At 35.8% G+C, this 22,499-nt stretch overlaps 1 protein-coding gene across 1 annotated transcript in view; it reads left to right on the forward strand.

The window, feature by feature from the left end:
* Window positions 1-416: 416 nt before the first annotated feature.
* Window positions 417-22,499, forward strand: part of MSH4 (mutS homolog 4) — a 77,416-nt gene continuing 55,333 nt past the window's right edge. The window contains exons 1-7 of the mRNA XM_045802001.2: window positions 417-691; window positions 4,025-4,207; window positions 9,582-9,742; window positions 11,304-11,414; window positions 14,350-14,465; window positions 15,488-15,661; window positions 20,423-20,595. Of these exons, the coding sequence (XP_045657957.2) occupies window positions 460-691; window positions 4,025-4,207; window positions 9,582-9,742; window positions 11,304-11,414; window positions 14,350-14,465; window positions 15,488-15,661; window positions 20,423-20,595 (1,150 nt within the window). The 5' untranslated portion in view covers window positions 417-459. The remainder of the gene's footprint in view (window positions 692-4,024; window positions 4,208-9,581; window positions 9,743-11,303; window positions 11,415-14,349; window positions 14,466-15,487; window positions 15,662-20,422; window positions 20,596-22,499) is intronic.

Consider the following 22,499-nt stretch of genomic DNA (forward strand, 5'->3'; position numbering starts at 1 on the left):
GGCTGAACGCTGAAATTTGTTTACACCATCATAGGCATTCGGTGTCCAGTGATGGACAGTTTGTAAATTTAAAAAGCTCAGTGTATTTGGGGGTGTGGGAAATGTTCAAAAGCACCAAACACCTTTAGTAAAATACAGTGCTGTGAGTATAATGGGGCTACCAAATTAGATGGTCATTGATAGGCTCTGAAGAATTCCGTTCAGAGGATCTATGCAGATTGAGGAGAGCTGCACTTCAGATTAAGCTCTTAGGTGAAGGGTGGCGGGTGAAAGAACTGGGCACCGGTGGGAGAAAGGACTCGGGCGTGGACTGACGAAGCTGGGGCTCGCTGCGCCTGCGCACTGGGACTCCGTGAGACTGCGCGCGGTGCTCGGGCCTTTTTCTGCGACGCTTCTGTACTTGGCTCCGTGAAGGGGCGCTCAGCAATCTCAGACTTCTGCCTGGGAAGATTTGTGAGAATGCTGAGGCCTGAGGTCTCGTCAGTCTTGCCTTCTGTTGCTGCGGCTTCCCCCGCATTGGGAGAGCCTCGGTCTCAGGGTCCTCGCTATAATTTCGGACTCCAGGAGACTCCTCAGAGCCGCTCTTCAGCGCAGGCCTCTGCGTCCACTCCTGGCACGTCTGGAGCCGCCGGCGACCGGAGCAGCAGCCCAAGTCTGCCTGGCCACCCGCCTCGTGCCCGGTCAGCCCCAGGCAAGGAGTGGGTTGGGTGGATTCACCGGTCAGCTAGAGGTCGGCCGCTCCCGGGGGTTTTGAGGAGCAGCGGTGGCGGGTGGTTACCTCAGAAGTTTCAGTTGTGATGTGGTTGAGAGGATGAGAATGGGGTGCTCTAGGAATTTGATGGGTCCGAGTGAGTGAAAGGCTGGACTCTTCAAATTGTTTATTACAAGGCGGCGTTGGTAAATGGCTCAGTTCTGTGGAAGGCTGCAGTAACATCCGGTGTACTGCCCCTCTTCCTCCCTCCCAAAAGTATGACAAATGGCAGAATTTGTGCAGGAGTTTGGCGATAGGAGTGGTTCCTCTTGGCTCCTGAACTAGGATGGGATGAAAATAGATTAAATTGAGCATTTCATCTAATTCAGTTGGATAATATGTTAAGACATACATAAAAATGTATGTCTTTCAATTCGAGTTCAACCCTTTTATTTCATATTTGGACAACTCTCTCTTCATGGAAAAACTACCTCTTCTTTTACACACCATTGCAGCACAATAGTAAGGTAACATGCCAAATCCAGTGGTCACTTTTTAGTTCACCTGTGTTTAATGTTCTTGACCAGTCTTCTCTTGAACTCTTAATTTGGTTTCCCTAATTCTACTCTCCCCTGTTTTTATCCTGTCTTTCAGAGAACTGCTTTGCTCACCTTTATCAGTTCCCAAATTATGGTTTGTCCTTAGAGTTTTGGGATTTTTTTTTCTAGGCCACTTCTTGGATGTGATTATCACTGCTCAGATCTCCCCTATGCTCCAGATTCCTATTTCAGACTGTCTTCTGAAGTTTCTAGTGGGAGACCAATGGACACCTCAGACTAACTATATGATTAATTGAATTCATCTCTCTACAGTTCCTTGACCTGTTTCTTTTACTTAACTCAATCACTGGATTGTCTTAATCTTAAACCTGTAAGACTTCAACAGTTTCCTCACTCACAACATCCAAACAGTTAATAAGTCCTGTCTTTATCTTTTAAATAATTCTTTTCCTTTCTGTCTCCGTGCCATTATAGGCTCTCATTATTTTATGTGTGAACTATTGCATCAAACTCTGGCTTTGATGACTGGGTAAATGGTAGTACTATTTCTTGATAAAGTGAGTTTTGTAGGAGAAGCAACTTTTAGAAGGAAAATGAGTTCTGTATGGACATGTTAAATGTGAACAACCTCTAGGATCTCCCTATGGTCACACTGAGGCAATTGAATATATGGATCTTGGATTAAGAAGAGAAATTTAGGGAGATTCAGATTTGAAGGTTACCAGTATATTTGGGGCCAGAGGGGAGAAGATAAAGAAGATACAGCAAAATAGAGGTCAAGGAAATTGGAGGGCAACTAAGACAAGTGAGTAAGTTTCCAGAAGGAGCTTAGAGTCTAAAAATAGCCTGAGGACAAGAAACAGCCCTCTCTGTCTCTAGCTCCTGGTAACCACTCCCTTCCTTAGTTCCTTTAAGTCTACATAGTGGAGCACACAGGTTCTATACACTTCTTTATGATGATATCCTATACCTTATCCACGCCTTTGCAAGTATTTATCAAACTTCTTAAAGTATTCTAGTTTGAATGTGTCATCAAATCCTACTGGTACCTGTGTAAAGGAGTCTGATTATATCCTGTGGTGGGTGTGGGGAGACACTGAGGAACTGTGAGAAAGGAGATACATGATGAAATTTCTTTTTCAGAAAGATCACTAGTGATGATGCATGGATTAGAGAGGCATAATACTAGAGGCATAAGGAGAACAATTAAGAGACTTGCAGAAGGTCTGAAGAAGATGTGGGCTTAAAATAGGCTAATAGGAGTAGAGATAGAAATTTTAGTAGTTTTAAAAAAATTTTTTTTACTAGACTTACTGATCAGGTGTTAAGATTGATGAAAGGGGAATTAAGAGTGATTCCTGAGTTTATGACTTGAGTGACAAGGTACAAGATGTTATAGTTGGCCACAAGTGGTAATAAATAAGTTTTGAGGGAAACATAATGAGCATATTTTTGAACATTTAAAAGTTCTGGAAAGATATCTAAAAGTTTATATCCAAAAGGTAGTTTCATTTAGGGACCTAGAGCCACACTGATAGAACTTTCTGTGATGATAGAAATATTTCATATCTGTGCTAATATGGTAGCCAACAGCCAAATGTGGCTTTTGAGCGTTTAAAATGTAGCTAGTGTGGCGAACAGAATTTTTAATTTTAGTTATATTTTTATATTTAAATAGTCACATGTGTTCAGCAGCTACTATATTGAACAATGGAGGAATAGACCTAAAAATGGTTCTTGCATTTTTAAAGGGCTGAAAAGTAAAAGAATATTTTGTGATATGTGAAAATTATGTGAAATTCAGATTTCAGTGTCTGGAAGTAAAGTTTTATTGAAACATAGCCATGCTCATTCATTTACTATTGTCTATGGCAGCTTTCCCAATATGGTGTCTGAGTTGAGTAATTATGACAGACGGTATGGCCCACAAAGCCTAAAATATGTACCATCTGGCCCTTTATTTTAAAAGTTTGCCAAATTGCTTTACAGTTTAAGAGAAGTTAGGGCTGTATATGAAGGTTGAGGGTTATAGATAACTAGAAATAGATATTAATAGAGACCAATATAATAGATGAGATGCCCAGAGAAGATGTATAATGCTAATTTGTGAGAAAAGGTAAAAAAATGTGGAACCTTGGGAAGCCAACAGTTAAGAGGCAGACAGAGGAAAAAGAAACTGGCAAAGTAAACTAAAAGCAAGTGGTTTAAGGAGAATCAGAGTTGTCATGGAAGTGAAGGGGAATAGGAGAAAAGAGCCCCAATATATATTTTTAGGAACTTTTATGTGCCAGGACACTAAGCTAGGCTGTTCATATATATTCTTTCTAATTTTATAGCAATTCTGTTAAGTAGGTATTATATCAATAAGAAAGTGCCCGAACAGGGAAATGAATCCAAGTGGATCTAAAACTCTTTTTATACTACTTGCATGGAAGAAAGGAGTGTCAATGAAGTTAAATCAAATGAGGAAAAGAAGTCTTGTAATTGCTATACAAAGTAAACATATATGGTATATTTGAAGATTAGAAGGTAATTTATAATTTTACCAAGAGTAGTCTCCACTTGTAGAAGCATATTAGCAAGCACTTTTCCTTATATTTTAGCACAAGAATATTCATCAATAATGCCATTAAATTTGTCATAATTTGCTGTATTTTTAAAGGTTATCAGATAAAGTTTTATAGAAAGTGAACATGATATAAATTATAGTGATTAAAATATCATTGCTTAATTCTGAATCTGTAAGAACTGATATTTAATTTTTTGAATTTAGGTTCATACTTTGGAAACAAAAAATCTAATGCAGAAAACACATTTGCATCAAATTTTACTTTTGGTACAAGCTCATCTTCTGCACGAGGTAATGATTATCCTCAAATACTGAAAACTCCATTGTCTGCTGGAAATCCCCAAAGATCAGGTTATAAAAGTTGGACACCACAAATGGGATATTCAGGTAAAATGAAAATGAGTGGAATGTTGACCTAGATGACTTTGAAGTTAAGTTCATTTGAAGTTATTTGTAACTGATACAGATTACTGAAAGAAAAATACTTCAGTTTACCCATATCCATAATCTGAGGTTAAGTTAATGCTACATAGTTTCTGATATTATTTGTTAATAAATGCAGGTCTGCATTATTTTAACTATTCTGACAAAAAAATAAAAGAAAGAGAAAACTCTCCCTTTTATACATGATGTTTATTTAAATCTGGAAGTTGGTCCTAATAGTACTATTATGCAGGGCTTTTTTCTTTTTTTTATACTTAAATTTTAGTTTTTATCTAAATCTAGATTTTCTTGAGGGGAAAATGGATGAAATAGTTCTTCATGTGTAAGTATTCTCTAAGGTACATGCAGTGGAATTTCTTGGATACAGGATATGTGAATATATGCATTTACAAGATAATAAATTGTTTTTCTAAGTGCGTCTGCTAGTGTACACTATTACTAGCAACATATGAGAGTTCTTGTTGATGTGCATCCTCTCCAACAGTTGGTATTGACAGACTTCTTAATATTTACCAGTCTAGCAGTTGTAAGATACTAACTGTAGTCTGAATTCGCATTTTCCTGGTTATTAATGAGGTTGATTACCTTTTGTGTGCTTTTTGACCATATAGCTTTCATTTTTTTGTGAAATGACTGTTCATGTGTTTTACCTATTTTTCTTTAGGTTTATTTTTCTGAATTTGTAGAAATTCTTTTTTCTGAATATATATTAATATATATTCAGAGTATATATTCTTTCGATGAGTACATATATTGTGTATATCTTCTCTAGGTTTGTGGCTTGCCTTCCTCCTTTTTTTAATGATGTTCTTTGATGAACAGAAGTTCTAGTTTTATACATTTTTCGTAAATGTTCTGTTAACACTTTTTTTTAAAACTTTTACAGTTGTGTTTTATATATGTCTATTTGGTCTTTTTCTTTCTTTTTCTTTTTCTTTTTTCTTTTCTTTTCTTTTCTTTTCTTTTCTTTTCTTTTCTTTTCTTTTCTTTTCTTTTCTCTTCTTTTCTTTCTTTTTTAATAAACTAGGCCCATTGTGGGTCTTAAACTCGTGACCCTGAGATTAAGAGTCACATGCTCTACCCACTGAGCCAACCAGGTACCCTATTAGGTCATTTCTTTGTGTTGTTTAAGTCTGTATCACTAAAGATTTTTTTGTAGAGGCATATTAAAAACTCCTGTTGTGATTGTGGACTTGTGTATTTCTCTAGTAGTTCTTCTAATCTTTTGTTTTACATGTTTTGAAGCTATTTTAGTAGAAGCCTAAAAATTTAACATTGTTATGTTGTAGTATGAAATGACTCTCTTCATCTCTAAATAAACTTTTTGCTTTAAAGTTTGTCTGCTATTAATATAGCAATTCCTTTTCTTTAGGTTAGTGTTTATATGATATATATTTTTAAAATTTTTGATTTCCAAACTTTTACCCTCAGGGCTTTGTACATGGTATTTCCTATGCTTAGGAACACTTTCTTCCCCTCTTCATACAGTCAACTCTTATTTATTCCTCAAGTCTAAGCTTAAATGTTACACCTTTCAGAAAGCTTTCTGTAATCCTATTAAGTCTAGGTTGCGTTTCTCTGCTATGTGCTCCCATTTCACTTTTCATTTTACTAATAATATTGGTATTTTAATTGTCTTTCTTCTCTGCTGCACTGTAAACTCCATGAAGGCAGAGACTGTAGCAGTCTGGATTTAATTTGAGGATAGATTATAATGAGGATAGATTATATAATGATTTAAACAAGGGATATTTAATATAAAGAATTATTAAACTGTGATAAAAGAGTCACTGTAGGATATAAGAAAACTCTGTAAGGTATTCTAGAACTGAAGGGAGGCCCAAGAGGTCATACTTGGAAGCAGGCTCTTTTCGGGACTCATCTCCAAGGCTGGGGTATAGATTTCCTTGGGGAAAGTGAAGTTGAACCTACTAAATGGCAGAGGCTGCAGGTTTGCCAGGCAGGGATTGGTCCACTGTCCGCCTGGGAAGTGGTGCTATATGGGGCATTTAATATTGACCTCTGCTGTTGGCAGGTTAGGTTCTCAGAGTGTGGTTGACCAGGTCTTCCTTGGTAAGAAGAGGTTCATGATATTGAGCCCATGCATATCCTTGTCACCATGGCTGCTTTGTTCATAGGTCTACTAAAGAAGCACTGGGGTGGCTGGGAAAAGAGGCTAGTTGACATCCGCAGAGTGTATCATTTTGTCTATTAAGAGTCCCCTCTATGGTAGTTGTCCTTTAGCGGGCATTCACATGAGACACAAATATTTTCAAAGTTTATGCCCATTTAAAGAGGTCCATCTGCATACTTTCTCCCCAGCTTTCCTTGTTATTATCTTCCAATCCCGTTTCTTCCAAGTCCCTGACTGTCTGGCTGGACAATTACCAACTGCTTCTGAATGAGTCTAAATCTGTACTTCTGGTACAGTACGACCTCATTACAGACATGCTAGATAACCAAAGGTACTGCTCAAAGTTCTGCTCAACAGAAGATCAAAGTGAACAAAACAGCTAAAAAAATTAGAATAAAATAGTAATGCATATCAAATATCTCAGTGAAAGAGGAGTTTCATAGCAGAAAAAGCAATGGAAGAAATTATAAAGGAAAAAGATTGTCTATACAAAAGCAGAAATCTTCGAGATATCAGATCAAGATTGGTAGCAACTATAAATCATTTTTATTGATTTAAAAATTTTTCATAAACAGATGGAAAACATTAAACTTAGTAAAAACTGTATAAAAAGACATGAACATCTCAAAAGAAAATCTAGAAAACAAATAGATATGTTAAATTCTGTTTAATTTTGATAGTAGTTTTCAAAAATACGAATTTAAGTGTCAGTACATTAAATTAGGACCACAGGGGAAGGGAGGGAAAACTGGGAAGAAATCAGAGAGGGAGACAAACCATGAGAGACTCTGGACTCAGGGAACCAAACAGAGGATTATAGAAGGGAGGGGGGTAGGGGGTTGGGGTAACCGGGTGATGGGTCTTAAGGAGGGCATGTGTGGTGATGAGCACTGGGTGTTACATGCAACTAATGAATCATTGAACATAATAATAAGAAAATAACTTAAAAATAACTTAAAAATAAAATTAAAAAAGGAATTAAAAAAAGAAAAAATAATTAGTAATAATATAATACATTTCGGAAGTTAGTAATGGTAAAGACACAGTAAAATTGGTTTTTCCTCATATACTACTGATGGAATAAAAAATTGGGAAGAAAAGAATTGATACAGGGGCACCTGGCTGGCTCAATCAGTAGAGCATGTGTCTTTTAATCTCAGGGTTGTGGGTTTGAGTCCCACGTTGGATATAGAGATTACTTAAATAAACTTTAAAAAAAATTGGTACAATTCTGAAAGAAATTTGGCAATACATATGAGATCCCTAACAAATGGTGGTTTTCCTTTGTTCCAGTAATTGATTTCTAAGGATCTACTTTAAGGAAATAACAGACCCACAAAAAAGCTTTAGGCACTAGAATGTTCATTATATTATTACTTACAACAGAGATAACAGTATAAGCGTTCTTTAAGAAGTTTAAGGGAGTTATCTTCTGAATGTACTGAATTTCCACTGGAACTTGGTATTTATTTTCCAATTAAAAGTAGGAAGGTCATATTTTATTGCAGAATTTAAACTGCCTTCATAGATGTAATATAAACTCAATCCTAATATATAAATAAGAGGGCTTTCAGGGCAAAGAGAGTTTGGAGATCTAGACATAATACATTTTAAATGAACTCTTAAATTGACTACTAAGATTACATAATTGTTTAATTTTGTAGGTATTATAATAGAAGAGTAGAAAAAAGTGAATCTAGGTCAGGGAGGGAAAAGAGAGGAAATGGATTCTATTGAAAGATTGACAAGAGAATCAAAAATAAGTTTGCTTTTCGACAATAAAACTTTAGATATTTTTAGCCTGACTTTTTTTTCATCCGCGAATAATGCCTCATCTTTAAATAATTTCATATACTTTACAAAAAACACCCCTTTTATATTATTGCATTTAATTCTTATAACAACTTTGTGAAAAATTTGGTATTTCCACTTTCAAGATGAATAAATGGTACCTTAATAAAGGTTAAACAACTTACCTGAATATTCATTGTTTATAAGGCACAGATCTCAAAATCAGTAATAATATGTAAAGGTTAGGAGCACCAGATCTGGAGTCGGGCTGCCTGTGTACAAATTCTGATTTTACTAGTTCCATCCATGCATGCTTCAGTCCCCTTGTAGGTAAATGGAGTAAATAATGATCTCTATTTAATAGAATTGTGACAATTAAATGAGTTAATTCAAATAAAGAATTTAGAACATTCTTGGCACATTACTAAAGTACCCAACATTACACATATAGTTACATATAATTGGAGTTTATAGTTATATAATATTTTACTCTTTTTTTAAACATTTTATTTATTTATTCATTTTTATTTATTTATTCATAAGAGAACAGGTAGCCATGGAGCAGGGAGCTGGATGCAGGACTCAATCCCAGGATTCCAGGATCAGAACCTGAGCCAAAGGCAGATGCTTAACCCACTGAGCCACCCAGGCGTCCCTATAATATTTTATTCTTTGTAAAATGCATTCATATATATAATCCCATTTGATCGTGTCATACCAGCTCTTGAGTTAGGCAGGGCAGTTATTACATTTTGTGATTTTTGATTATTTATTATGAAGTAATTTGCTCAAATTCATGTAGCTTTTAGATGATAAAGTAGGATAAATAATGTAGGTTTTCTCATCCCAAATTCAGTGTTCCTTCATAACTCCATTCCAATAAAATGCAAAATAGGACAATGTATAAATTATTTCTAATTTTGAAGTTAAGTTTTGGCAAAATACTTTGAGAATTAACATTTTTATTTGATCTGGATATGAAAAGTTGTTTTTTGATGAGTAAAAAAAGATTATTTCCTTGGCTATTAAAAGCCATGTCCTAAACTTGGTGCTTTGAAATTTTATTAGAAAGAACACAGGGGAAGGGAGGGAAAACTGAATGGGAAGAAATCAGAGAGGGAGACAAGCCATGAGAGACTCTGGACTCCGGGAAACAAACTGAGGGGTGTGAAGGGGAGGGGTGTTAGGGGGATGGGATGACAGGGTGACGGGTATTAAGGAGGGCACCTTTGTGATGAGCATGGGGTGTTATATGGAACTAATGAATCATTGAACACTGCATCAAAAACTAATGATGTACTTACTATATGTTGGCTAATTGAACCAAAAAAAAAAAAGTGGGAACATACCATTATTAATGTTTATGCATTTTCTTTTAAAAAAATTTAACAGCTACATCATCATCTGCAGTTTCAACACACTCCCCATCCGTTATTGTAGCTGTTGTAGAAGGTAGAGGACTTGCCAGAGGTGAAATAGGAATGGCAAGTATTGATTTAAAAAGCCCACAAATTATATTATCTCAGTTTGCAGACAATACAACATATGCAAAGGTAAGTATTTATGCTCTTAAAAAATGGTTGACCTAGTGAGCACTATGTAGATTTTCAAGTCACTGCTTTCCTAATTAGTTTACTTTTTCGTGGAATAAAGGTTATTCACAATTGCATTAATATAGGCTACTCTGAATTAAAATTGTTTTACATCTGATTTTAATTTTTTTAATGTATTTTGTCCTAAAAATAATGTGTTTTGCTGTTATATGAAAATTTCAGATTACTGTCAATTTCTAAAATTAACCTCTTCAAATTAATAGTTCCTGGACTCATTCCAAAGATTATATATTAATAATGCTATTGCCAAAGGATTGTTTCCACTGAACAGTATTTGAATTTTATTTTACAGAGTACAGGGAAACTGGTCTTTTAGGTCAGTCATAGTTTAGCCTGTTCTTGCTTTCACTTCCTATCACTTATCATTGATTTGGGCCCCTGGCCTATTGTAATGGAAATTTCTGTCACTTACCAGGTAGAAGTAATCTGCTTCTAATCTCTATACTCTAAAAAGTTATTTGTTCCAATTTCTATTATTAAATATACATATGCTATGTTATTTTTAGCATTTTATTGTTCTTTTTTCCTTTTCCTAATTCCTCTTTATGGTTTCTCAGTATATAGGTTTCCTTTTCCTACCTAATAATTAGTTTTTTAGCATAGCTAACAACTGCATGATACTAATACTGCATGTGACTTTATCTCTGGGTATTTCACATTTTTATGCAATTTAAAAAAATAGGACAAAGCTTTTTTAAAAACAGAAACGTTTGGCAAATTGATTAAGAATTTCTGTGTCTGGGGGTGCTGGGTGGCTTAGTTGTTAAAGCGTCTGCCTTCAGCTCAGGTCATGATCCCAGGACCCTAGGATTGGCTCAGGTCATGATCCCAGGACCCTGGGATCGAGCCCTACATAGGGCTCCCTGCTCAGCGGGGTGTCTGCTTCTCCTCCTTCTGCCCCTCTCCCTCATTCGTGTTCGCGCTCTCTCTCTCAAATAAAGAAAATCTTAAAAAAAAAAAAAAGAATTTCTGTGTCTGGGATAGTTCTAAGAAATGCACCTATATTATGAAAAGAATAAGTTGTAAAACATGTGTTTCTCATCTGTGTTTCTATACTGTTCAACTTGTAATCTGTACCAGTTGGTCATATTGATTGAATCACCATAGTTACACTTTTGAATGTGTTTATGTTTTTTATGGAGATGGATAAAATACCAAATAGAAGAATTTATTTTAAAACATCTCATTTTAGGAATATATATCTGCAGTTCAAATTAATTTTTGAGCTTAGAGCTGTTACAAATTATTGTGAGGTAAAATAGAGCCTATGTTTATGGTATTTTATATATATGATATATATTTATATATACATATAGAATATATGTTTAATATATCACTGTTAGAAATATATTTTAATTGACATATATAATTAGAACCGTTGTAATTTTGTGTATCTGTGAATTAATTTTAAGTACTTATCTCTCAGAAAAAGCTGCTACTTGTTTGGTTTTAGGGAATCCTAAGCTTACATTTAAGAAATTATGTATTCAAATGATTTTAGGTGATCACTAAACTCAAAATTTTATCACCTTTGGAAATAATAATGTCAAATACTGCTTGTGTTGTGGGGAATTCAACTAAGTTGTTTACTTTGATCACAGAAAATTTCAAGGTAAGTGATTTTTATTCTCAATAGTAACATTCAAATCTTACCTTATTTAAAATCCATTCTATAATAGCATTCTGGAGAACAATAATTTGAGCAACTTTATATTTACCCTAACATACTCACTAAATACAAGTCCTAATCTAATGGACAATTAATATATAAAATAAAAATGACAGGGTATCCAATTATTTGATTTGGCACCCTTGATCTACCTTAAACAAAAGGGAAACTGTTACAGATAATAAGGAGGCTTCTCAGAGTATACAGGAGGCAGACCCTTAGAGAAAACAGATTTCCTTAGGTATAGCTGTGTGGAAACTAGTTATTGTGCTGCCAGACAAGTTGAAATTGAAGTTCTCGTTCTAGGGGATAGCACTATCAGTAAGTACTTTTTCTTTAGAGAGCTTGATCTGTATTACAGAATTGTTGTATCTTCCCCTGGTAGCATGTACTCTTCACAGTTAGCCTATACTCTAAGCCTCCATATGTGGGACTGTGGAAGGTTAAGTGTTCTGGAACTTTATCTAACGAATGCTCTCCCTGTAAGAGAGAGCTTTTCCAACATGCACTTCTTTCCTCTAGAAAATGTTTTGTGGAATGGGGGCTGTAGTTCCAAACCATGTAGGCTGCATTGCAGTTGGAATAACTCCAGAGGAGTGCAACTTATTTTCAGAATATACCATACTTTGTTATGTTTATAGCCTTATCTTTAACACATTTGGTATCAAGCTGAGATTTAGAATCCAATGAGTTCTTTATTTTTCTTAATATATTCAGCATCTGCAATTATATAAGATTTCTTGTCGTGCTCTTAGACATCCTGCATAGCTCAGCTGTCTTTGACTTATTGCTAAAAATAAGTCAATCTGTTGTTTCTATTATACAAGTCTCTTTATCTGTTACCTCTTTTATTCATTACTTCAAACTTCTTTTTTTTTTTTTAAGATTTTATTTATTTGTCAGAGAGAGAGAGAGAGCAGAAGCAGGGGGAGCAGCAGGCACAACAGGCAGAGGGAGAAGCGGGTTCCTCATTGAGCAAGGAGCCTGATGCGGGACTCGATCCCAGGACTCTGAGATCATGACCTGAGCCGAAGGCAGTTGCTTAACCAACTGAGCCACCCAGGCATCCCCATTACTTCAAACTTCTTTTCATCACCTTTATTTATGTATACTTTTTCAACTTTTGTTATTTTGCTCTGCTTAAGCATTCTAAGTCTTTGGGTTGTAACAGTAATTCAATTTAAACTAGCTTAAGTAACACACACACACACACACACACACACACACACAGAAATTTATTGGCTTATGTAACTGAGAAGCCAAATGGTTGGATAAATCTTATCCCTACTCTCATCCCCACCACCTTTTTTTTTTTTTTAATTGTAGGTAGGTTACTTCTATGAGGTTTAAGATAATTATGATGGTTACAGATTGATGTGATCTCAGCTTATCTAATTCAGAGAAAAAATATGTTCTTTCGTTCAGTGTCCATATATAAATTCCAGGGAAGGACCCCAGTGGGTCCTGCTTTGTTCATATTCCCACATGTTAGGCTAATCACTATTTCTCAGGGTAGAAGCACTATGATTCATCCCTGGTCATTTGCTTTCTGTGGGGCAGAGAGCTCTGTAATTGACAGTTACCAAAACCACATGGAATGTAAAATAGAGGAGTCCTTCAAAGGCAAAAACAGTGTATATTCACTACACTTGAGATGTAGGGCAGTATGGCATAGTGCTTAAGAATAGAGGAGTGAGACTGTGCTTGTTTCAGATCTTGACTCTAAGTGATCTTGTGCAAGTTAAGTTACTTAAGTTTTTTTTTTTTTGTCAGTAAAATAAGGACAATAATCTACCTCCTAGAGAATTGGTATTTTATATAACTTAATTAGAGACATGACCTCATTGATTAAGGTTACTTTTGGTCAAAGTCCTAAAGGAAGTGAGAGACATAGTCATAGAAGTATTTAGGGTAGAAGTATTATAAGCAGAGGAGAAAAAAACAATACTATTATTACCACACTTACCATAAAAAAAACCAAAAAACAAAAAACCTTTCATTAAAAGAGAAGCACGATGAAGTGAAAGGACTCTAGCCAGAGAAATCTAAATTCAAGTCTCAGCTCTGGCACATATCAAATGCATGTTGGAAAAGCAACTTGACTTTTTAGAATTTTACTTGTAATAAAATTGTAGTTAAAACAAGACTTAACTCATAGAGTTATTGTGAAGATTAACTGAGATAAAACAATCTTGGTGCATAACAAATTCCCCACTTCCTCATGAGGTTTTTTTCTTTTTTTCTTCTGTTTTACAGCTCTTTCATAGTCCATTGTTATTATCTTTTCTTAGATATTGTTTTTATTCAGAGTAGATAAACCTTTTACTCTACAACTTCATGCTTTTTTTCTCACTCTTTTTTTTTTCACTCTTTTAAGAAAGTTCCATTATCTCCTTTTCTTCTAAGTAAATTCACCTCATGTATATAGTATCTCATAGATTTGGTAGCTGGAATTGATGTTTTCTTCCTCTGCAGCTAATACATTGTAAAGATCTACTCTATCTCAATTATGGCAGAATATGTAACACCAAATGTAAAACCTGGGTGGTGAGTTGCTGTAGAATAAAATTAGTAGAAGGCAGAGACTCTCATGTTTATTTTTTATTATTGTACCTACCACATTCAGTTAAATGTCATGTGAATATGGTCTAATAAGAGCTATAGACTGCTGTAATTGACTTAGCAAAACAGATAATTATTCTCTTCGTAAATCACTAAGAAAATATTCTGTTTAACTCTGGAAAATAATGAATAACAAAAAATAAACTTTATGTGACATTGAAGCCACCTACCTACATACCTGCATGTGTTTAAGAAAGCATTTTTGGGCAACTGCATGAAGCTTAAAATTTATTTTGAAATTAAAACTTCTTTTCAGAATGTTAATTTTACTACTGTCCAAAGGAAATACTTCAATGAAACAAAAGGACTAGAGTACATTGAACAGTTATGCGTAACAGAATTCAGCACTGTCCTAATGGAGGTTCAGTCCAAGTAAGTTATAACTTAAGGAAAGTAATAACTCAGTAGTGTGAGTTCCATGGGGGCAAGGTCTTTTGTCTGTTTTGTTCTCTGCTGTATCCCTAGAAAAGTGCCTGGCTTATAATACACACTCAGTAATTACTGAAATAGTAAAATAGTTAACTGAAATTTATATACAAGGCATATTTTGCTAACTTAATTTATATATAATTTTCCCAAATTGGTCATCATCTGTTGCCATTATGGTTGCTGCTCACTTTACTTTGGGGTGAATTGCTCAAGTAGCTATAGTACCTAGAAATGTGAGACACAGGGCTGTAGTCCTGTTATTTCATACATGGACTCCTAAAAGATTCAGCTAGGTCAGGGAATGATATTTTTAGAAAGGATATATTTTTTAAAAGATTTTAGTTATTTATTTGACACAGAGAGAGAGAGCGAGCACAAGCAGGGACAGCAGCAGGCAGAGGGAGAGGGAGAAGCAGACTCCCTGCTGATCCCAGAACGTTGAGATCATGACCTGAGCTGAAGGCAGATGCTTAAGGGACTGAGCCACCCAGGCACCCTAGAAAGGATATTTTTTAGAACATACTAAATAGATACTTTCTTTGAGCTAGATTGGACTAGTTGTTTATTTGGTTAATCACAGTGACCAAGCTCACCAAGATCGTAACATATTTTTCTATGCATAGGAACCTCCTAACTCTCTCAGACCTTTTCGACATGAGTGGAATTCTTAGAATGGTACATTGACTAAATTACCATTGAATATTGTCTTCCAACATGTGATTTATTAGAGTACTTAAGTGTCAGACTTCAGAAAATTGTCTGTTTCTATCAACTTTTATGTTTTAGAGATTATTTAGCTAGTTTTCAAAATAAAGAGCACTGGTGTGCTTTTTCCCTTTGAATTTAAGCAATGTTATACAAATATTTATGATTTTCCTAATAATGAGGTGAAATAAATGTTTTCTTTTATAGCAATACTTTTTATTCTAAAGATTTATAGCGATGTATCATTGGTCACCTTTCAGGTATTACTGCCTTGCAGCTGTTGCAGCTTTATTAAAATATGTTGAATTTATTCAAAATTCAGTTTATGCACCAAAATCGCTGAAGATTTGTTTCCAGGGTAGTGAACAGACAGCCATGATAGATTCATCATCAGCCCAAAACCTTGAATTACTAATTAATAATCAGGACTGTAGGTAAGATCATCCAATTTTTTTCTTACAAAATGTATCAGTGTATTTTATTATATCCTATTTCTCTATGAATAATTATAGTTCTTTAAATTGCTTGATGTAGAAATATTGAATAAACATACCTTTAATCATTGTACCCTTTTTGCTGAGCTGCTCAGATGTTTCACAAAAGTTAAATTTTAAAAAGATATTTGTATGAAACAACAAAAAACAAACAATCCATTTCAAAACTAGGCAAAGAACTTGAATGGACATTTCTGCAAAGAAGTTATACAAATGGCCAATAAGCACAGTCATTATGGAAATGCAAATCAAAACCACAATTACCACTTCACACTCATTAAGATGGTTATTATCAAATAAGTAGAAAATAAGGTTGACAAAGATGTGGAGAAATTGGAAACCTGGTACATTTACCACGAGAATGTAAAATGGTACAGTCATTTTTGGAAGCAGTATGGTGATTCCTCAAGAAAGTTAAACATGGAATTACCATATGACTCAGCATTCCACTTCTAGGTGTATATACCAAAAAGAATTGAAAGCAGAGACTCAAAGAGATACTTGCACACAAGTGTTCACAGCAACATTATTCACAGTAGCCAAAAGGTGTATATAAACCAAATGTCCATCAATGAGTGACTGACTAGATAAACAAAATAAGGTATATACATAATGTACAATGGAATATCATTCAGCCTTAAAAAATGAGTGAAATTCTGATATATGCCACAAGATGTATGAACCTTGAAAACATTGTATAAGTGAAATAAACCAAACACAAAAGGAAAAATATTTTATAATTCCACTTAGATACCTAGACTAGACAAATTCATAGAGACAGAAGTTAGATAAAAATTATCAGGTACTTGAAACAGTAGGGAATGGGTAGTTATTATTTGGTGGATTCAGAGTTTCTGCTTGGGATGATGAAAAAGTCTGGAAATGGGTAATGGCAGTGGTTGTACAATATTGCAGGTGTATCCAACAACACTGAATTGTATGCTTAAAATGATTAAAATGGTAAAATTTATGTTATGTGTGTTTTACCACAATAAAAAGAAGATATTATATCCAGATTATGACAAAATTAGAATAACCAGCTTTAAAAGCATCAAGTACAGGAAATTTAAGGGGCTCTGTAATTATTTGAGAAGGTAAAAATAGTTGAATGAACTTGATCTATGGTATATGACTGGTTTGCTGGTTTTATTGGTTTATTATTAACTTTAGTTAGAATACCAGGAATATTGATGGTGAGCATGAGAGAGAGAGAGAGATAGGGAGAGGCACAGACACACACACAGTGTTTATAGATTTCATAGTGGGATACTTAAACTAGAATTAACACATTAATAGAAAATAATGTAATCAACATGGTGATGGTGAGGCAGGAATGCATTAATACAGGGTTGGTTTGGGACAAAGAATTAATGAGCCATGGGTTTTTTGTTTTGTTTTGTTTTTTTAAGATTTCATTTATTTGACAGAGAGCACAAGCAGGGGGAGCAGCAGGCAGAGGGAAAGGGAGAAGCAGGCTCCTCACTGAGCAGGCAGCCCAATGTGGGGCTCCATCCCAGGACCCTGGGATCATGATCTGGGCCAAAGGCAGACGCTTAACGACGGAGTCACCAGGCGCCCCAAGCCATGGTTTTTCTCCTTGAGGAATTACAGTCTAGAGGAGGAAACACATAGACAGTATTATTAACATGTACTAAGTATGGTGGTAAAATTTGCATAAAAATGATGGGATCATAGCAGAGAGAGAGTTAATTGGGCTTAGGTTAAGGGTAAAAGGGAAGTAATTAGGAGAGGCTTTCTAGGGGAGATAATACCTGAGGTAAGTCTTGAAATATAAATAGAAGTTATCCAGATGAAGTAGAAAAGGTGGTAAGACAGTAAAAAACCATGTCTTGAAAGTATGATTTTCATTATAACAATATGGTATGTGCAAGGAAACTAAAGCTATTTAGTATTACTGATTGGTAAAGTGCAAGTTCGGAGTAAGGAAGCTTAGAGTAGTTAAATAATTAGCTTTTGGTAATTAAATATAACATTAGACATCAATGAAAGGGATAAACTTAAAATGATTATGATTTTTAGTATTAAAAGAGTATTGAAGGGAATAAAGAGTACTTTAGACAATTGAAACCTTAAGTGCTCAGTGCAAATTTAGAGCCATACTTGTTTAAATATCTCTATTACTGTGTATATTCTTATCTTGGGTTCAGTTTCCATTATGTGAAATTGCCAGACATTATTTGCTGTTGCAAACTTAGAAACATAGGCTGTCTAATTTTGTTAATTACGTATACTCTGATCATCAAGAGCAGTTTATCTAGGTACTGTTGATACTACTTTTAGTAAGAGTAGTACTGTATTTAATACCTTTAGTTATCCATCAGGATAGTCGCCTCGGTTCCTTTGCAGTTCCATTGACTAATGATGGTCTAAAATCATTAAAGAATTTATAGTTAATTGTAGCTATTATTCCTTTTCAGCTTAGTGAATAAGTAATATTTTTTCTTCTTGCTACTTAAAAGTATTAAAATAATATCTGGAAAAATTACTCTGTCATTTACTTTCTATGTTATAATAACATAGAGTAACATAGAGTCAATAACCAAGGCTGGTAATTACTACAAAGTGTTTTATACTTTGTCACATTTCATAGTTCATCATTATTTATCATTATCATTGTCAAACATTGCTTGAGGTCCTGCTGTATATTACATGATAGGATATTTGACCTCTAGGAGTTCATATTATAGTTGAAGAGGAGAAATTGAGAAGTCTTTTTACAGACTTGAACCAAAGAATATCAGGTTAAAAGATGGATATTCTACTTGCTGAACTATCTGAATAGCTCTAATGCTTCTGTAGACTTGTCACCTGTTCAGAGCAGTTTCACCCTTTAATTTCTATAGCAAATGGCAGGTTTGGTTTGCTGCTCACTTCCTTGGTTCCTATAGAAGCCCAGTTCTCAAAAAGTAAATGCCTGTGATGACCCACCCCCACCCCTGGCCAGGACTTGATTTGAGTAGTTCTCTAAAAATTTGTTTAAATTGATATACTGGGGCACCTGGCTGGCTCAGTTGGTAGAGCATATGACTCTTGGTCTCAAGGTTGTGAGTTCGAGCCCTACACTGGGGATAAAGTTTACTTTAAAAAAATTAATATACTAGAAATATGCTAGTCTGGTGACTAAGTTAAGAGTCATTCTTGTTTTCTACCCTCTCTCAACCCAGATTCAGTCCACTAGTAAATCCCTTTGACTCAATCTTTGGAATACATACCAATTCTGGATCATATCTTACCATTTCCAAGGCTACAACCCTAACCATTGCCTCCATCATTTTGGCCTGAACTACTATAATAGCTCCTGACTTGTTTCTCTGCCTTCTTTTTACCCTCCTACACTTAGTCTATTCTTGATTTAGTGGGCAGACTGTGATCCTTTAAACTTGAAATCAGATGTTGGAAGTCTGCTGCTGAAAATCTTCCAGTGGCTCCCATTACATTTAAAATAGAGTCCAGGGGCGCCTGAGTGGCTCAGTCGTTAAACGTCTGCCTTCGGCTCAGGTCATGATCCCAGCGTTCTGGGATCGAGCCGCGCATCGGGCTCCCTGCTCGGCGGGAAGCCTGCTTCTCGCTCTCCCACTCCCCCTGCTTGTGTTCCCTCTCTTACTGCCTCTCACTGTCTGTCAAATAAATAAATAAAAATCTTTAAAAATAAAAATAAAATAAAATGGAGTCCAGACTCTTTACTATGGCCCACAAGGACTTCTTTGTCCTGGCCTCCCTCAGCTTCTTCATCTCCCTCCATTTTCTTTCATTTGCAAAGTTCACCAACCTTGATCTTTTTGGTTCTAGATCCAAAAAGGCTTCCTGAGCTTGAATTACTGTTCTACTTGGCCCTTTTTAACTGATAACTCTTTTCTTGTTATTTAATTATTAGGAAACCTTGGACAAGTTAGTTAATTTCTTTGCACTTCAGTTCCTTCCCTTGTAAAATGTGGTTACATATAGCATCTACTTCATACTATGATTATTAGAATTAAATAAGTTAATATATGTAAAGTGCTTAGAATATTGCCTGGCATATACTTAGTGTTCATTTCTCACCACCACTGTCAATATCATCTGCATCCCATCATCATCTTTGCATGGATAACTTTTGAATTCAACTATGCACATATAGGTCTCTCTCAACCAACTTAACTAAAGCAGCCCTCCTGGTCATTCTCTATGCAGTCCTGTTCTGTTTGTTTTTAACACTTTCTGTACCTGAAATTATTTTCTTTCTCTTTTATTTGCAATTCTCTAACTTCTTAATTAGAACAAAGTGATTATATTAAATACTCATTTTTATCAATGTGAAAGCTCTTTTCCCCTGTAAAGGATATATTACTGATATCTTGCTATTATTGATGGAATACCATGGACTGGAACATTTTTATTAGTCTGAATATTCTAGCTGACCTATGAAAAAAGTCATTAAATACAAGAAGATATTGTCTACCCCTTGTTAATTAAAGCATTGCTCATTGATAGCATACTTGGGATCTTATTAAAAAATATATTCTCAGGCCTCATCTCAGACTTACTTATCTCAGACTTAGAATTCTCTGTGTGATTTGTATGCACATTAAAGTTTGAGAATCACTACTGTAGATTATAGGATTATTTAGAAAGTTAAATGGTAACTTTTTTGGATTTTCCCTTGTATACTTAATGAAATTTTCCTAATTTGTGTTTTCAAAGGAATAATCACACACTCTTTGGTGTTCTAAATTATACTAAGACTCCTGGAGGGAGTAGAAGACTTCGTTCTAATATATTAGAACCTCTAGTTGATATTGAAACCATTAACATGAGATTAGATTGTGTTCAAGAACTACTTCAAGATGAGGAACTCTTTTTTGGACTTCAGTCAGGTAAATGAATATCATCTAATTTTATGAATACAAATTATTAAAAAAATACATTGTCTTTTTATAAAAATACTGGTCATATGGGATTAAGGCTCATCCTAATAACATTATCTTAACTTGATTACATCTGTAAAGGTCTAATTTCCAATAAGATCACAGATACCAGGGTTTAGGACTTCAAAATATCTTTCTGGGGGGCACAATTTAATCCTCATAGCATAAGGTAAGAGAATTGCCAGGGATGAAAAAAGATGGCAGAGGAGTAGGGGACCCTATTTCAGCCAGTCCCCTGAATTGAGCTGTGTATCTACCAGACCATTCTGACCACCCACGAAATCAGCCTGAGATGTAAAAAGACACATCTGGATCTCTACAAACAGAATATCTCCGGTAGTTGGTCTCGAGGTATGAATCAGGAAGCCATGATTCTGCAGTCAGATATCAGAAGATAAATGGAAGAGGGAGGGAGCGTCCATGAACTTACACTGGGAAGGCAAAAACCTCCCGCTCTGGGGATGGGGCACACACTTGCAGACCACTAGCCGTGGGGAAAGGATTTTAGGACAGTCCCCCAATACTGAAACCTGGGGGCACGTGGGCAAACCAGGGGCAGCTGGTGGTTTTAGAAGCACAAAGGGCAGAGACATGCCCGGCCCTGGGAGTGAGGACTGGGAGAGCTGCTGTGGGACGCACAACCCAGGACGCTGTGGGTTTTTAGCAGTGCAGACAGAAATGGAGACAGTGTGGCCTGGAGAGCTCAGTGGAAAGCCGATTGCGATCTCTCTGTTCTGAGACAGAGGTTTGGGTACAGGCACTTCTGCTCTGACTCTCGGAAGAGACAAGGAAAGCCACCAGAGAACAAAAGCCCCAAAAAACCGGTTTTCACTGAGCCCATCCCCTGCCCAAACAGGGTTGCTTGAATAACAGTGTGGCAGGCCCCTCCCCCAGAAGACAGGCTGGAAGAACAAGAGGCCAACAACCCTAAGGTCCATATAAAACAGGTGCATCTTGCTTGGGTTGTGGTCAATAATTTGGACTCCGTACATTCCCTCAACCACCCCTCAACAGAATGACTAAGAGGAGGAACCCCCAATAAAGGAAAGAATCAGAGACTGTGGCCTCTGCCACAGAACTAATGGATATGGATATAACCAAGATATCAGAGATAGACTTCAGAGTAACAATTTTCAAGGCAATATCTAGGCTTGAGAAAAATATTAACGACAATATAGAATCTCTAAGAGCAGAAATGAGATCCAATCAGGCCAAACTTAAAAATGCTATGAATGAAATGCAGTCTAAACTGGATGCCCTGACTGCCAGGATAGACGAGGCAGAAGAACGAATTAGTGAGTTAGAGGATAAGATGATAGAAAAGAAGGAAAACAAGGTAGCATGGGAAAAACAAGTTAGAAGCCTAGTCTCAAACTGAGAGAGATTAGTGACTCAATGAAACATTGCAGTATCAGAATTATTGGGATCCCCAAGGGGTGGAGAAAGATATCTAGAAGATATATTTGAGCAAATTGTAGCTAAGAACTTCCCTAATCTGGGGAAGGGAACAAGCATTTGTGTCCAAGAGGCAGAGAGGACCCCTTGCAAGATCAATGAGAATAGACTGACACTAGATATAGAATAGTACAATTTGCAAATCTTAGATCTAAGGAGATGATTTTGCAAGCAGCGAGGGGGAAGGGATTTCTTACATACAGAGGGAGGAACATCAGAATGAGGTCAGACCTGTCCACAGAGACCTGGCAAGCCAGAAAGGGCTGACAAGACATACTCAGGGTACTAAATGAGAAGAGCATGCAGCCAAGGATACTTTATCCAGCAAGGTTGTCATACAGAATGGATGGAGAGACAAGGAGCTTCCAAGACCAGCAGAAACTGAAAGAATATGTGAC

This window comes from Ursus americanus, chromosome 12 (genome assembly GCF_024610735.1).
Source record: "Ursus americanus isolate L20-20 chromosome 12, mUrsAme1.1.p, whole genome shotgun sequence".
NCBI classification, from domain to species: Eukaryota; Metazoa; Chordata; class Mammalia; order Carnivora; family Ursidae; genus Ursus; species Ursus americanus.